Source organism: Rana temporaria, chromosome 1, assembly GCF_905171775.1.
Source record: "Rana temporaria chromosome 1, aRanTem1.1, whole genome shotgun sequence".
NCBI lineage: Eukaryota > Metazoa > Chordata > Amphibia > Anura > Ranidae > Rana > Rana temporaria.
The window spans coordinates 659,793,828-659,810,464 of NC_053489.1; the positions used below are offsets into that span (position 1 = coordinate 659,793,828).

At 45.3% G+C, this 16,637-nt stretch overlaps 1 protein-coding gene across 1 annotated transcript in view; it reads left to right on the top strand.

The window, feature by feature from the left end:
- NAGK (N-acetylglucosamine kinase) overlaps positions 1–9,590 on the top strand; it is a 28,347-nt gene extending 18,757 nt beyond the window's left edge. The window contains exons 7-10 of the mRNA XM_040335528.1: positions 761–848; positions 4,028–4,125; positions 8,805–8,883; positions 9,277–9,590. Coding sequence (XP_040191462.1) covers positions 761–848; positions 4,028–4,125; positions 8,805–8,883; positions 9,277–9,467 — 456 coding nt within the window. The 3' untranslated portion in view covers positions 9,468–9,590. The remainder of the gene's footprint in view (positions 1–760; positions 849–4,027; positions 4,126–8,804; positions 8,884–9,276) is intronic.
- The last annotated feature ends 7,047 nt before the right edge of the window (positions 9,591–16,637 follow it).

A 16,637-nucleotide genomic window follows, 5' to 3' on the forward strand; every position in this document is an offset into this window, starting at 1 on the left:
TGCAAAAACACTCCAAATCTGTCAGATTGCGAGGGCATCCCCTGTGCGCAGCCCTCTTCAGATCACCCCACAGATCTTCAATGGGATTCGGATCTGAACTCTCGCTGAGCCATTCCAAAACTTTAATCTTCTTCTGGTGAAGCCATTTCTTTGTTGATTTGGATCGATGTTTTGGGTCGTTGTCTTGCTGAAAGATGAAGTTCCTCTTCGTGTTCAGCTTTCTAGCAGAAGCTTGAAGGTTTTGTGCCAATATTGACCGGTATTTGGAACTGTTGATAATTACCTCTACTTTCACTAAGGCCCCTGTTCCAGCTGAAGAAAAACAGCCCCAAAGCATGATACTGCCACCACCATGCTTCACAGTGGGTATGATGTTCTTTTGGTGATATGTAGTGTTGTGTTTGCACCAAACATATCTTTTGGAATTATGGCCAAAAAGTTCATTCTTGGTTTCATCAGACCAGAACACATTTCCCCTCATGCTTTTGGGAGACTTCAGATGTGTATTTGCAAAATTTAGCCACGGTGCTGCACATGTGATCAGTTATGACACCAGCCATTAGATGACTTAACTGTTAACTGTCACAGCTGATTCTGCATTCAACTGTTATCATTCATGGGATGCCTTATACTGTATGTAGCCGTTTTGAGAAATTAATACAATGGGTTTAGTTCCACTTTAATTAGGGACACTTCAGCTGTTCATGTTAATATTATAGTGTAATAATCCAGTGATATTTGTTCATCTCTCTAATTACAGGTGTCTAATCGGTTTGGTATTCTCACCCACCTGTACCGGGACTTTGAGAAGTCCAACATAGCTGGATTCTGCACGAAGTTGGCAGAAGGTATCAAAATGATTAAAGTGATTGTAAAGGCTCTGTGTAATGGTTTTGCACAGAACAGCTCTGATCGTCCTTGTCCCCCTGGCTCCTTGCTCCTCCTCCTCCTCATCCCCCTGGCTCCTTGCTCCTCCTCATCCCCCTGGCTCCTTGCTCCTCCTCCTCATCCCCCTGGCTCCTTGCTCGTCCCCCTGGCTGCTCCTCCTCCTCGTCCCCATGGCGGCTGCACCTCCTAGTCTCCCTGGCTCCTTGCTCCTCCTCCTCCTAGTCTCCCTGGCTCCTTGCTGCTCCTCCTCCTCCTCGTCTCCCTGGCTCCTTGCTCCTCCTCCTCCTCGTCCCCCTGGCTCCTTGCTCCTCCTCCTCCTCGTCCCCCTGGCTCCTTGCTCCTCCTCGTCCCCCGACTCCTTGCTCCTCCTCGTCCCCCGACTCCTTGCTCTTCCTCGTCCCCCGACTCCTTGCTCTTCCTCGTCGTCCCCCTGGCTCCTTGCTCCTCCTCGTCGTCCCCCTGGCTCCTTGCTCCTCCTCGTCGTCCCCCTGGCTCCTTGCTCCTCCTCGTCGTCCCCCTGGCTCCTTGCTCCTCCTCGTCGTCCCCCTGGCTCCTTGCTCCTCCTCGTCGTCCCCCTGGCTCCTTGCTCCTCCTCGTCGTCCCCCTGGCTCCTTGCTCCTCGTCGTCCCCCTGGCTCCTTGCTCCTCCTCGTCCCCCTGGCTCCTCCTCCTCCCCCTGGCTCCTTGCTCCTCCTCCTCCCCCTGGCTCCTTGCTCCTCCCCCTGGCTCCTTGCTCCTCCCCCTGGCTCCTTGCTCCTCCTCGTCCCCCTGGCTCCTGGCTCCTCCTCGTCCCCCTGGCTCCTTGCTCCTCCTCGTCCCCCTGGCTCCTTGCTCCTCCTCCTCCTCCTCGTCCCCCTGGCTCCTTGCTCCTCCTCCTCGTCCCCCTGGCTCCTTGCTCCTCCTCCTCGTCCCCCTGGCTCCTTGCTCCTCCTCCTCGTCCCCCTGGCTCCTTGCTCCTCCTCCTCCCCCTGGCTCCTGGCTCCTTGCTCCTCCTCGTCCCCCTGGCTCCTTGCTCCTCCTCCTCCTCGTCCCCCTGGCTCCTTGCTCCTCCTCCTCGTCCCCCTGGCTCCTTGCTCCTCCTCGTCCCCCTGGCTCCTTGCTCCTCCTTCCCTGCTGAGTGGCCACCATAGCAAGCCACTTAACATGGGGGCACTCATGCATGCTCGCTCCCAAGCCAGTTCTGTGTGTCCATAAGTTGCGCAGAGCCAGAGTTCTCGTACACCTCGCTGTATCGAGATCAGGCTCAGGTAAGTATTAGAGGGGCTGGGGGGGTTTTGAGCAGCACACTGAAGGCTTTTTACCTTCATGCATAAAATCCTTCAGGCTTTAGAACCACTTTAACCGATTGCTTACCGGGCACTTTCACCCCCTTCCTGCCCAGGACAATTTTCAGCTTTCAGCGCTGTCACACTTTGAATGACAGTTGCACGGTCGTGCAACATTGTACCCATATGAAATTTTTATATTTTTTACAAAAATAGAGCTTTCTTTTGGTGGTATTTAATCTCCATTTGGGAGAAGGCAGAATATTTTGAATAAAACATTTTTTTTTCATAGTTTGTTATAAAATTTTGCAAACAGGTAATTTTTCTCCTTCACTGAGGCTGCAATAATGAGGCTGCACTGATAGGTGACACTGAGGAGGAGGCACTAGATGGCAGCACTGATGGGCACTGTTGGGACTGCACTGATAATCAGGACACTAATCGGTGCCCTGATTATCAGTGTAGATGTCCCTTTAACACAGGCTGGTAATCAACTCTCTTCTCCCCTCTTCATGCTGTCAGAATGAGGAAAGAAAAGCTGATAACCAACTTGTGCTAACATTGTGATCAGCTGTCGCTGGACACAGCTGATCAAGTGGTAAAGGGCAACTGTGATTGGTCCTCTACCTTGATCTGTGATCAGCAGAATCCAAAAGACTCAGCGACCACAGAGCGCGCCGCCTGTGTGCAGCAGAGGGGGCGCGATCATGGGAGGACATTATACATGTGCACTGCCGAAAAATTTGTTTTAGTTTTATTTCTTTTTTTGCTTTTTTCGGAAATTCGGAATAAAAAAAAAAGAATTTTTGGAATTTCCGAAATTTGACTTTCCGAATTTATCTAAATTTTGAATTTTCAAATTTCTGAAATTCCGAATTTCCTAACCAAATTTTTGAATTTCCGAAATTTCAAATTTTCAGTTTTCCGACATATCGGAAATTGAAAAATTCCGAAGTTTTGGAATTAACGAATTTGTCATAATTCGTTAAAAACGAATTCGGAACTAAACGAATTGCACATATCTAGAGGACAGCATATGATGCCCTCCCGGCAAACTAAGCCCGCGCTTTGCCTGTCTTTCGGGAAGTGGTTAAAATGTTATTTGGTCTCTATTAAAAGATAAGTTAACCTTTTAAAACATGTTCATGTAGGCCAATATGTATTCTGCTACATATTTTTGGTAAAAAATCCCAATAAGCGTATATTGATTGGTTTGCGCAAAAGTTATAGCGTCTACAAACTATGGGATAGATTTATTGAATTAATTTTTACTAGTAAAGGCAGCGGCCAGCGTGATTATTTTTTTTTTTTTCGGGACTGCAACATTACAATGGACAAATCTGACACTAAGTGACACTTTTTGGAAACCAGTGACATGAATACAGTGATCAGTGCTAAAAAAAAAAAAAAAAAAAAAATGCGCTGACACTGGCAGGGAAGGGGTTGGCATCAGGGGCGGTCAAAGGCTTAAATGACAGGATCTTCATCTCCCCCTCTCACAGAACATCAGTCTGTCTTGTTTACATAGGCAGACCGCCGTTCTGCCTGTCCTGACCCACTGATTGGCTCCCACTGTGTCCAATCGGAGCGGGTCGCTGGCAGTGCGCACGCGTCCCAAACCCAGTGCACGAAATCACGTACCTGTACATGATTTCGCGCAGGAGGGCCGCCCTGTTACAGTATATCTGCGTGGGGCGGTCTGTAACCGATCAAAAAATATATATTTTTTTCTATCACAAATGATATTTGTCATTATTGGCATGTGCCCTTTGCGGTGTGATTTTTTTTTTTTTTAAATGACAGGTTCACTTTGAAGTGAAGCAGAATTTATAGTAAGTAGTGCTGGACATGTAACCATTACTTCTTTCGTTCCAGGAGCCAATAAGGGGGATGCTCTGTGCCGCTGGGTTTTTCGGAGCGCTGGTGAGATCCTAGCCCGTCATGTTGTTGCTGTACTTCCCAAAGTTGATAAGGTGACTCTTATTCTGTTATTTGTTAAACTTTCATTTAAAAAAAAAGGGCAGTTTTGATTTAAAAATGATTTGTTCTTCAGATCTTAACCAGTTAACAACCGCCCTATAGACGAAATACGTCTACAAGGCGGTTGCTTAACTCTGGGAGGACGTCCTCTGGGGCGTGCACACGGGAATGTCCGTAACGCGGTTTACCACGTGATCGCTCCGTCCAATGACGGAGCGATCACTTGTAAACAAACCGGCGTCATGTGATGACCCCGGTTCCTCCCTCCCCTCTCTGTACCGAACGGTACAGTGTGAGAGGAGAGGGGAGAGAGCGGATGCAGCAGCTGCTGTGGGCTGGATCTGTGACAAATGCAGTCACAGATCCAGCCATCCATCCCTGCCCCAACTCTGCAATACCCCCAATACTCTGCAATACCCCACACTACTCTGCAATACCCCACACTACTCTGCAATACCCCACACTACTCTGCAATACCCCACAATACTCTGCAATACCCCCAATACTCTGCAATACCCCAAAATACTCTGCAATACCCCACAATACCCTGCAACGTCGCCTATGGGGATTTTTAAGTAGCGATGTTTGGCGCCATTCCACGAGCGTGTGCAATTTTGAAGGGTGACATGTTGGGTATCTATTTACTTGGTGTAAGTTCATCTTTCACATTTATGCAAAAGAATGAAGAAAAAATACAAAATTTGCTAAATTTTATAACAGAAACAAAGAAAAATTCATTTTTTTTACAGAATTTTCAGTCTTTTTTCTCTTATAGCGCAAAAAAATAAAAAACCCAACAGTGATTAAATACCACCAAAAGAACGCTCTATTTGTGTGAAAAAAAAGGACAAAAATTTCATTTGGGTACAATGTTGTATGACTGAGTAATTGTCATTCAAATTGTGAGAGCACCGAAAGCTGAACATTGGTCTGGTTATTACGTGGGTTTACGTGCCCAGTGGTCAAGTGGTTAAAGGAGAACTTCAAGCACTAAAGTTTTCATAGAAATATATTCCTCAAAAGTCACAAGGGATATAAATCCACTTTGTGTTCCCCAAATACCTTTTGAGAACCCAGATATTACCCGTTACAAGCCATCACTGTGCTGTACATAGACTGTGCAGAGAGTAGAACTGTGGAAGGGGCCCAGAAGGCTTCACCCACTACAGACTACCTGCAGAAAACTACAGGAGGGGACGGAGCCCAGACCACTCACCCTTCACAATCAAAGAGCAGAGGTCTGGGAAGGGCCCAGCAGGCTCCACCCACTACAGGCTCCACCCACTACAGGCTGCCTGCAGAAAAGTACAGTATTTCCCCCCCTTAATGACCAGGCCATTTTTTGCAATACGGCACTGCGTTGCTTTAACCACTTGCCTACTGGGCACATATACCCCCTCCCTGCCCAGGCGAAATTTCAACTTTCGGCACTGTCACGCTTTGAATGAAAATCCCAAACAAAATTGACGTCCTTTTTTTTCCCACAAATAGAGCTTTCTTTTGGTGGTATTTAATCACCTCTGCGGTTTTTATTTTTTGCGCTATAAACAAAAATAGAGCGACTATTTTGATAAAAACACAATATTTTTTTACTTATTGCTATAATAAATATCCCAATTTTATTTTTAATTTTTTTTCTCATTTTAGGCCGATACGTATTCTTCTACATATTTTTGGTAAAAAAAACGCAATAAACATATAGTGATTGGTTTGCGCAAGTTATAGCAGCTACAAAATGGGGGATAGAATTTTGACTTTTTTTTTTTTTTTTTTATTATTATTTTTACTAGTATTGGCGGTTATCTGCGTGTTTTTTTTTTTTGTCAGGACTGTGATATTATGGCGGACACTTTTGACACATTTTTGGGACCATTCACATTTATACAGCTACCAGTGCTATAAATATGCAGATTACTGTATAAATGTTACTGGCAGGGAAGGGGTTAACACTAGGGGGCGAGGAAGGGGTTAAATGTGTTCCCTAGGAGTAATTCTTACTGTGGGGGGAGGGGACTGACTGGGGGAGGTGACCGATCTGTGTCCCTATGTACAAGGGACACAGCATTGGTCTCCTCTCCCTGACGGGGACGAGCCGGGCACGCGCGCCCCCCAGTGGCCGGAGGACCCGAGGCCGTAAAAAAGACGGCCTCCCAGACCTGTAGAGCCACCTTGTGCCCGTCTTTTTACAATGGCCGGGTCTCAAGAAATTAACTGACAAACAAAATGTATGTCCTTTTTTTTTTGCAGTACAACTGCAGTGGGGTTGTAAAGGTAATTTATTTATTTTTTCCCCTAAATAGCTTTCTTTACCTCAGTGCAGTCGTCCTTCACTTACATCATCCTTCCATTTTGCTTTTAAATGTCCTTATTTCTTCTGAGAAATCCTCACTTCCTGTTCTTCTGTCTGTAACTACACACAGTAATGCAAGGCTTTCTTCCTGGTGTGGAGTGTCATGCTCGCCCCCTCCCTTGGACTACAGGAGAGTCAAGATGCTCTCTACGTTGCAGATAGAGAAAGGAGCTGTGTGTTAGTGGGCGTCCTGACTCTCCTGTAGTCCAAGGGAGGGGGGCGAGCACGACACTCCACACCAGGGAGAAAGCCTTGCATTACTGTGTGGAGTTACAGACAGAAGAACAGGAAGTGAGGATTTCTCGGAAGAAATAAGGACATTTAAAAGCAAAATGGAAGGATGAGGTAAGTGAAGGAGGACTGCACTAAGGTAAAGGAAGCTATTTAGGGCAAAAAAATTGTACCTTTACAACCCCTTTAAGGCAAAACTTCTTTTTTTTTTTTTTCATTTTAGATAGAGTAATGGTTGGAATTTCCGATGGGAGCTTTTCATCGGATATTCCGACCGTGTGTATGCCCCGGACTTTTTCATCTGAATTTCCGACGGACTAAGATAGAGAGCAGGTTCTCAATTTATTGGAAAATCCGATCGTCTTTATGGAATTCCGACTGAAAAAAACACACATGGTCGGAAGCATTGAGCTTCATTTTTCCCGGCTCGTCGTAGTGTTGTACGTCACAGTGTTCTTGACGGTCGGAATTTAGTGTGACCCTGTGTATGCAACACAAGTTTGAGCGGAGTTCTGTCGGAAAAAACACCCAACTTTTTTCTGATGGAAATTCCGCTCGTGTGTGTATAGGGCATTAGGCTCGGTTTCACACTGATGTGACATAGGATTCAACTTGTGAGACCCCAAGTCGGATGACATGTGAAATTCAATGTTACCCTATGAGAGCTGTCTTAACTGATACTACACAAGTCTATACGACTTTAGAAAAGGTTCCTGCACTACTTTGGTCCAACTTTAATGCCACAAAGTGTAAAAAGTCACAACAAAGTCAGATTCCAAAGATGCACTGAAAGGCGCATGACTTTGGAGTTGGGCTAGTGTGAACCGAGCTTAAAGCGGGAGTTCAACCAATTCCTTTTTTTTTTTCCTTAGCTTCCTGCTCGTTCGGTCTAGGGGAATCGGCTATTTGTATTAAAATATGATCCGTACTTACCCGTTTTCGAGATGCATCTTCTTCCGTCGCTTCCGGGTATGGGTCTTCGGGAACCGAGCGTTCCTTCTTGATTGACAGTCTTCCGAGAGGCTTCCGACGGTCGCATCCATCGCGTCACTCGTAGCCGAAAGAAGCCGAACGTCGGTGCGGCTCTATACTGCGCACCGACGTTTCGGCTTCTTTCGGAAAATCGTGACGCGATGGATGCGACCGTCGGAAGCCTCTCGGAAGACTGTCAATCAAGAAGGAACGCCCATTCCCGCAGCCCATACCCGGAAGTGGCGGAAGAAGATGCATCTCGAAAACGGGTAAGTACGGCTCATATTTTAATACAAATAGCCGATTCCCCTAGACAAAACGAGCATGAAGCGAAGGGGAAAATGTGTAAGGTATGGGTGAACCCCCGCTTTTTTACTTTCATATCCCATTGTGGTGATTTTTCCTTCACTTCCTGTCCCATAGTCAAAACAGTAAGTGAACTTCAAAGTGAGGGAATCCCTGGTTGTCACCAGAACTAGTACCCCCATTGGAGTATTTCCCCTCTATTGTTCTGGTGACAACCCAAAATTTTCTTTTACTCTCATTGAAAACGGTAAACCAGACAAATGAAGAAGGTAAATCTCCCTCACGTGGTCACAGACAGTATTAAAAGCCTCTCAACTCTATTCAACGCACATAAAAAAAAGTTCCCCCTTTGTTTCTTTGTTGCGATCTTGACAAAGTATTTCCCGATCTTTCTATGCAGAAAATTCTCTCTGCTCTGCTGAAGCCGACAACCATCAAATGAAAGGGGGACAAAAAAAAATCCAGGCAGTCTGCCAAGTATCGCACTGTATTTGCGCAGCGGTCTTTCAAATGCAATTTTTTGAGTAAAAAGTTAGCCCAAATTTTTTTTGTACAATGTGAAAGATTTTACGCCGTGAGAATCGGGATCTTTATTCTAAGCAAAATAATTGTGATTGTCATTTTGGCCAGAATCGTGCAGCTCTACTTTATCCCTTGTTTCTAAGTGCCCCACAATTGTCTAGATCTGGTCCAAGTGTAAGATCTTGTTCATGATGGGTATTAGGATGGGTAGATCTCTCCGGTGGCCCATTTTCTTTTTAGATGATCATTCTCCTCTGTGGCCCTGGGCTGATTGTGTCTTTTTCCTTGTAGGTCTTATTCCAAGGAGAACTGGGTCTACCTGTGCTTGCTGAGGGCTCTGTGTGGAACAGTTGGGACCTCCTGAAGGATGGTGAGATTCTAATTTTAAATCCAAAATCTAAATTGGTTTTCTATGACCACTCGCCATATCCTTAGAAAAATCAACCTACGAGATGTTCTAACCCTACGAGATGTTCTAACCCTACTCTCCAAACAAAACTTGGAGTTGGGATTCATGTCTTGCATTCTTTCTCCAGCACCTGTCTATACCCCCACGGGTAGATGCAGTGGAAATGATTAGAGTTGCATAGCTAAACTTGGCCAACCACTGCTGTCTGTTTTCATTTTCATGGAGCACTGTGCTGGATATAATTTTTTCTGCAGTTCTTGTGGGTCCCCGAATCAAAGGACAAGCCTCCGCATGCTGATCAATCATTATGATGTACAGGTCTTGGGTGTACTAACTCGTTTTCCTTCTGCACAGGTTTTATTCAGGTCCTGGACAAAGCCTGGAGCAGCCAACATGGCAACGATCTGCAGCGGTTCAGCCTCTTGAGGCTCAAGCACTCATCGGCTGTGGGAGGAGCCTATCTGGGAGCCAAGAACATCGGGCAAGATCTGCCTCTTAACTACCAAGATAACGTGGATATCTTCTATACCCATTCCTTCACATAGACTGCGGGGACGTGCTCTACATTGTAATCCTGGTTCTCATGTACTCTAGTACTACACATAATGGAAGGGGTAGGTAGAGGAGAGATATGGTCTACCTCAATCTTCCAGTGCTAAAGACTCTTTTACTAAAGCTAGAGTGCAAAATCTGGTGCAGCTGCACATGGTAGCCAATTATCTTATAAATTCAGCTTATTCAAAGTCGATGTAAACCCTCTCCTATACTCAGTGAAGTGAACAGCCTCCGATGATGCATAGAGCTGAAACAAATCTCCTTACATAAGTTTTACTTGTATAGCTGCTGTCTTCCCCTTTCTACACTCTTTAGAAAGTGCACATCATGTTGGAAATCTTTCGTCCTGCTTCAGCAGTGGGTGGGGAGTCTGGGCTTACACTGTGTGGGAGCTGATTGGAGGAAAGGCACACCCCACCCTCTTCCACATAGCAACAAAGGAGCCTGCAGAGCTGTGAATAAGCTCTCTGTTATTCCCTCTAAATTCTCTCCCGACACAAATTTTCAGCTGCTGTTATCTTCTGTGTCAGAGAACTTGTCAGAAGCGGCTCTCCTGATAACAAAGGAACAGAGCAAAAAGACACAGCACTTAAAGCTTTGGAGAGAGATAAGTAAACACTACAGATATATGTGCTTAGGTCAAATTTCATAAATGGGGGTTTACAACCACTTTAATGTTTTGAGAAAAAAAAAATCTGTAAGCTGATTGGTTTTTGTGAAGAGCTGCAGCAGATTTTGCACCCTCCAATTTTAGTAAATCTGCCCTTGTGCATTAGGGAGACGTCATGGTAAAAGTAAACTTATCTGTGCTCTGTAATTGTGGTGCCTTTATCAGCTGTTTCAAACACTCCTCCTTTCCAAAGAATGGGCAACCAAGGCAGACTAAAGCCTCATACACACGGTACGATTGTTGGCAGGGGATTGTTGGTTGACAGGCTGTTGTCCTAAAATCTTACTGTTTGTACGCTCCTTTTGTCCAATTTTTGGCCAACAAATGTTGGATGATAGGCTAATACATTTTCAGCCTACAGCGGCTTGAAGTCAGATTTTCGTATGGTCAGTACAAAAATCTGTCACACAAAAGTTTAAAGTACAAACAGGCACGCTCGGAATCAATGCTCACCAAACAAGAAATTGGCAGAAGGGGCCCCAAAGGGTGGCGCTCAAGAGCTGAAATTCCTTGTAGTACGTCACTACGTTTGTGTTTGTGGCACGACAATTGTGTAACGTTGGTATGCAAGACAAGATCCTGGCACACACCCTTTTGACAAAAATCAGACGCTCGGTTGGCCAACAATCGTACTGTGTGTATGAGGCTTTAGGCTCCATTCACACTTGTACGGCTCCAAAACCTTGGATGGGTGCAACTTTGACGTGACTTGTTGTCCCTCTGCAAAGTCTGACCCACTATTGCATGTAAAACGATTACAGTACGACTTTAATGCAACTTTTGAGGCATAACATTGAAGTCTATGGCCCTCCAATTTGAATGAAAGTAGTGCATGAACTACTTTGATGTTGCTACGACTTTACCTCGCACATATATGAATGGTTATCATTGGAAAACATGGAGCATGACTTGTCATGCAACTTTGATATCATGACAAGTGTGAATGGGGTGTAAACAGCCGTGTTGGGCTCGGTTCACACTTCAGCGACTTGGGATCCAACTTTGAGACCCAAAAGTGCAGAATATGTAAAATGCCATGTATCTTTATGAGAGCCGTTCCAATTGACACTACTGAAGTTGCTGCGACTTCAGAAAAGGTTCCTGCACTATTTTTATTCAACATGGCTTAAATGCCAGAGAGTGTAAAGTCTAATCAAAGTCTGACTCCAAAGTTGACTGAAAGTCACGCAACTTTGGAACCAAGCCTGACATATACGTTTTGACTTTTAGCCAAAATTAGGCAACTTGGCACCATTGCTTTACCATTCTCCCCCACCTGTAGACCTATGCAGAAGGAAGCAACACATGACTGTCCTAGGAAGATGAAACAATCCATTAGATCAGCCTTATTCAATTTTTTTTTTAAATAGTTTTCTGGATGCCTTTGCTAAAATACATATTTTAGATGGCAGAAGGCCTCTACTATTGGTGGGCCATGGAATGGCTGCGATCCTTACAGTGGTGGTCAGAATGCGACCCTAACAGACAGCTAAAAAAAAAATTGTAGATCAGCCACAGCCTGAGGAATCCTAAGAGTCGGTTCACACTAGGGCGACACGACTTCCAGCGCGACTTTCAGAGGCGACTCCGACACGACTTGAGCATGAACCACAGGGCGATCTGGGGCGATTTACAACATGACTTGAAGTCGTCTCCAGGACAGGAGACTTTCCAGTGGCCAATCAAACAATCATCGGCTCTAGGGGAGGGAGAGGTTTGCCTGAGAAATGTATGTTATCTTCCAGGAACGTCGCTTCAGTTAAGACAGTGATCAGACTTTGGAGGCGACTTCCATTGAAATCAATGGGTACAAATCGCCTACAAGTCGGATTGAAGTAGTACAGGAACCTCTTCTGAAGTCGGAGCGACTTGAGTAGTGTGTATTAACACCGCTCCCATTTACTAACATTGTTTTTCTCTACAGCGCGACTTGGGACGACTTGAGGCGACCTCAAGTCGGATCCCAAGTCGCCCCAGTGTGAACCGGCTCGAAAGGCGCATAAACACGATCTGACTTTTCGACAACATCGGTCCGACGGACGTATTTTATCGGACAATCCGACCGTGTCTATGCTCCATTGGACAATTGTTTTCGTTTTTTCCACGACAAATGTTTTCTGTGCATGCTCTCAAACGTTCCGACAACAAATGTCCGATGGAGGATAATCTGATCGTGTGTGCACAAGTCCATAGGAAACTGTATGCACAGAACCAATAATAAACATCAGACAACAATAGCAGAAGTTGCCCAAAGAGCTAAAAAAACAAAAATGATTTGGTGAATGTTGGCTGAAAAAGTTCTGCCGTGTGTATGCATATCAAGTTCACGGCCAATGCCCTTTCGGACAAAAAGCCACGGAAAAGTGAGATGGAAGTCTGAACATGGGTATGAGGCTTAAGATTCCACAGAATCTTGGTTGAAAATGGCTGCATTAGATTGAAAAATGGGACTAGAACCAAGTTTTTGTGCACCAGAGATCAATACCAGTCACCATGCACAACGAGAGAGAGAGAGAGAGAGATCTGTTTATAAACTGAACCGTTCCCATATAATAGAATTTCTGTAGACATTGACTACTCCTAGGTCCTATGTCCCAATCTGTTGCTTTCTTGCTATGGCAGCTTTGGGAGGCTGGGTTGTCGGAGGGTTGGGTGCAATGAGCTCAGCTGTCAATCAGAACCTCAGAGCAGCTTTGTAAACTCAGCCTAGGCTAACTTGCCAAAATTGCAATGACCACAAATGGAAGCACACAGGCCTGAAGCAAATATGACCCTTCCGAAATGCACCAAGACCTTCATCCGTTAAAAGCACAAAATTCTTCTCACCCTTCACATTCTTTGGCTTTTTTTTATGGCCGTACTGGAGATCCTTAAAGTGAAAATCCACCTTTTGCTGCGTTTGTTACTGTGAAGCTACCTGGCAGGGCAGCCAGCTAACCAGAAGTTGCGAGACATTGTAGCCCCACAAAGCGCAGAATTATGACATTTATCACTTTTATACATTGGGGGCTATTTTATGAAGGACCAGTTTACTTGTATGTTCACTTGTATGAATCTTTACATTTTGGATCTTGTCCACACATATTTGAAATTGTATAAATTGTTTCCCCTGCGTGGGAACTTTGCATCTGTTCTTTTTCTATTTCAATAAAAAAAACATTGTACCAAAATTTTTGAACATTTTTGGGCTTGAGATATTTGAACATCTCTTTTAATGGCACTATTAAACAGATTTGTATAAGAAATGCTTTATTTGTTAATGCAAACTACATTAACAATCTAATATAAAGTATAACCAGTAACAGAGGCCCAGATTCAGATACAATTGTGTATCTTTCGGCGGGCGTAACGTATCTCAGATACATTATGCCGCCGTAACTTAGGGCGCAAGTTCCGTATTCAGAAAGAACTTGCGCCCTAAGTTACGGTGGCGTAGTGTAAATATGTCGGCGTAAGCCCGCCTAATTCAAATGTGGATGATGTGGGCGTGTTTTATTTAAATTCCTTGTGACCCCACGTATTTGACGTTTTTTTACGAACGGCGCATGCGCCGTCCGTGAACGTTTCCAAGTGCGCATGCTCCAAATTACGCCGCAAAATGTCGATGCTTTCGACGTGAACATAACGTACGTATAAGCCCTATTCGCGAACGACTTACGCAAATGACGTAAAATACGACGCTGTTCGGTCGTTTCCGACGTCCATACTTAACATGACTTACCCCTGCTTTATGAGGGGTAACTTTACGCCGGAAAAAGCCTTACGTAAACAACGTAAAAAAATGCGCCGGGCGGACGTACGTTTCTGAATAGGCGTATCGACCTAATTTGCATATTCCTCACATAAATCTACGGAAGCGCCACCTAGCGGCCAGCGTAAATATGCAGCCTAAGATACAACAGTGTAAGAGACATACGCCGGTCGGATCTTAGGGAAATCTATGCGTAACTGATTCTACGAATCAGTCACATAGATACGACCCTGCACACTCAGAGTTACGACGGCGTATCCGGAGATACGCCGTCGTAACTCCTATCTGAATCCGGGCCAGAAAGTTTTATTTTTTCAAGCAACACAGGGGCTTTCTAGAAGAGCCAGAATAGAGTCCGGGTCTTTCTTTCTTTTACAATAAGTCATGTTCAGTAACCAGGATGAAAGCCTGAACTTGAGGGTGTTGTACTAGCCCCTGGTGGGCTAAAATGTTTACTGCTGGTAAGATCCAAGGAAGAATCTTGCTCAACTTTCATAGACGTGTGAAAATAGGCCTTCCAAAAGCAGCCTTTTTCTAGTTGGGATGTATGCCATTAAGGTTTAGTGGAGGTGTACTAATGTAAAAAAAAAAAAAGGGGGTGCGCTTCAGCCCATGACAACACTTTTGATGCTAGGTTCCAGCGGTTGTAGGGATCTGGTACTTCCTTATCGGTGAATGTATGATGAAGCTCAAATATTCTCTCGAACTCTGAGTCCTTGAACATTGGAAGAAGCTTGATTCTGATAGCTGGCCTAGACTCTTTGAGTTATTGCATTGTTGAGAAGAGCTCCTTATCCCCCGACACTGGCCTTCATGTTTTTTTCTTAGTCTTGGTGAGTGCCAAGATTCTGATTATTCTTCTAGCCCAGGCTACACCGATTGTGGATACTTGACTTTTGTCCCAGTTTGTGCAGAGGAAATTCTAGAGTGGCCTTATGTGTACAGTGTAACCTTGGATTACGAGCATAATCCGTTCCAGGAGAATGCTCGTAATCCAAAGTACTTGCATATCAAAGAGTTTCAAAAATAATTATTCCGCATTGACTTGGATGGCATGCAATTCCGCATGTGGCCAGAGGCGGGGGCGGAGAGGCCCAAGGACATTTAGGCTGACCTTGGCAAGACTCTGTTCACGAGCCTTTCCAAGGTTTGCCAAGGTCAGCCGAACTATCCTCTGGCCTTTCCGGCCGTTTCCGAATGGCGCAGTTCAGCTCTGGCACCCCCCACCTCAGGCCAAATGCGGTACTGCATCGCTTTGGCCTGAATCCTGCTCGTTTTGCGAGACAACACTCGCAAACCGAGTTAGGATTTTAGGAAATACAGTGCTCGTATTGCGAAACGCTCCTTAACCGCGTGATTCGCAATCCGAGGTTCCACTGTAAATGGCCTGCTGAGCTGCTGGGATTGATGCTGACATAAGCCCATCCCATGCATGTATATTCTAGAAGGGTTAATTTACTAAAACTGGGGAGTGCAAAATCTGTTGAAGCTGTGCATGGTAGCCAATCTGCTTCAGGTTGTTCAATTAAGCTGTGAAAAAAAATGGAAGCTGAAGTTCTGGCACAATCCACTGGACCTTCAGAGCATATGCAACGCTGACATCAGCAGGGTGAATATTGTAGCAAAGTGTCATTTCTTCAGTGTTGTCACATGAAAAGATAGAATAAAATATTTACAAAATGTGAGGGGTGTACTTACTTTTGTGAGATACTGTATAATCCAGAAAGGTCATATGGTATTTTTCTTCTTACTGAAGTCCTACTTTAAATCCTTTGGCAGCATCTATTTTGTGAACATACAGCTTTCTGATGTCAATTTATGTGATGACATCTCAAAATCGGGAGGTTCCCACACCACTGGATAATGTGGTCTGTTATTAACCACTTCCTACCCCGCCCATTGTCAAATGACTTCCACAGGAGGTATCTCCCATCCTGGGCGGGCGTCATATGACATCCTGGGCTTTCCGGCTGTCCTGGGGTGGGGCGCATGCCCGCCACATCACTCGGGTGCCGGTGCGCATGCCCGGCAGCCGTGATGTCCACCAAGCACCCGCGATTGCCTCAAACAGAGCAGGACCATGGATCTGTGTGTGTGTGTGTGTGTGTGTAAATAGGGAGGAGACCGATCCGCGTGTTCCCAGTACAGAGGAACACAGATCGGTCTTCTCCCCTTGTGCGTCCCCTCCCCCTACAGTTAGAATCACTCCTTAGGACACACATTTAACCCCTTGATTGCCCCCCCCCCCCCCTGGTGTTGACCCCTTCCCTCCCAGTGACATTTATACAGTAATCGGTGCATTTTTATAGCACTACTCGCTGTATATATGTGGTGTCAAAAGTGTCCGATATGTCCACCGCAATGTCACAGTCCCAATAAAAATTGCAGATCACTACCATTGGTAGTAAAAAAAAAAAAAAAATGCAATAAATCTATCCTCTGTTTTGTAGACACTATGGGCCAGATTCACGTAGAATTGCCTATCATTAGGTGGGCGTAGCGTATCTCATATACGCTACGCCGCCGTAACTTTGAGAGGCAAGTCCCGTATTCAGAAAGAACTTGCGCCCGAAGTTACGGCGGCGTAGCGTATATGGGCCGGCGTAAGGCCGCCTAATTCAAAATAGGCTGGTAGGGGGCGTGTTGTATGCAAATTAATCGTGACCCCACGTAATTGACGCTCCTAACGAACGGCGCATGCGCCGTTCGTGAAAGTATCCAAGTGCGCATGCTCAAAAT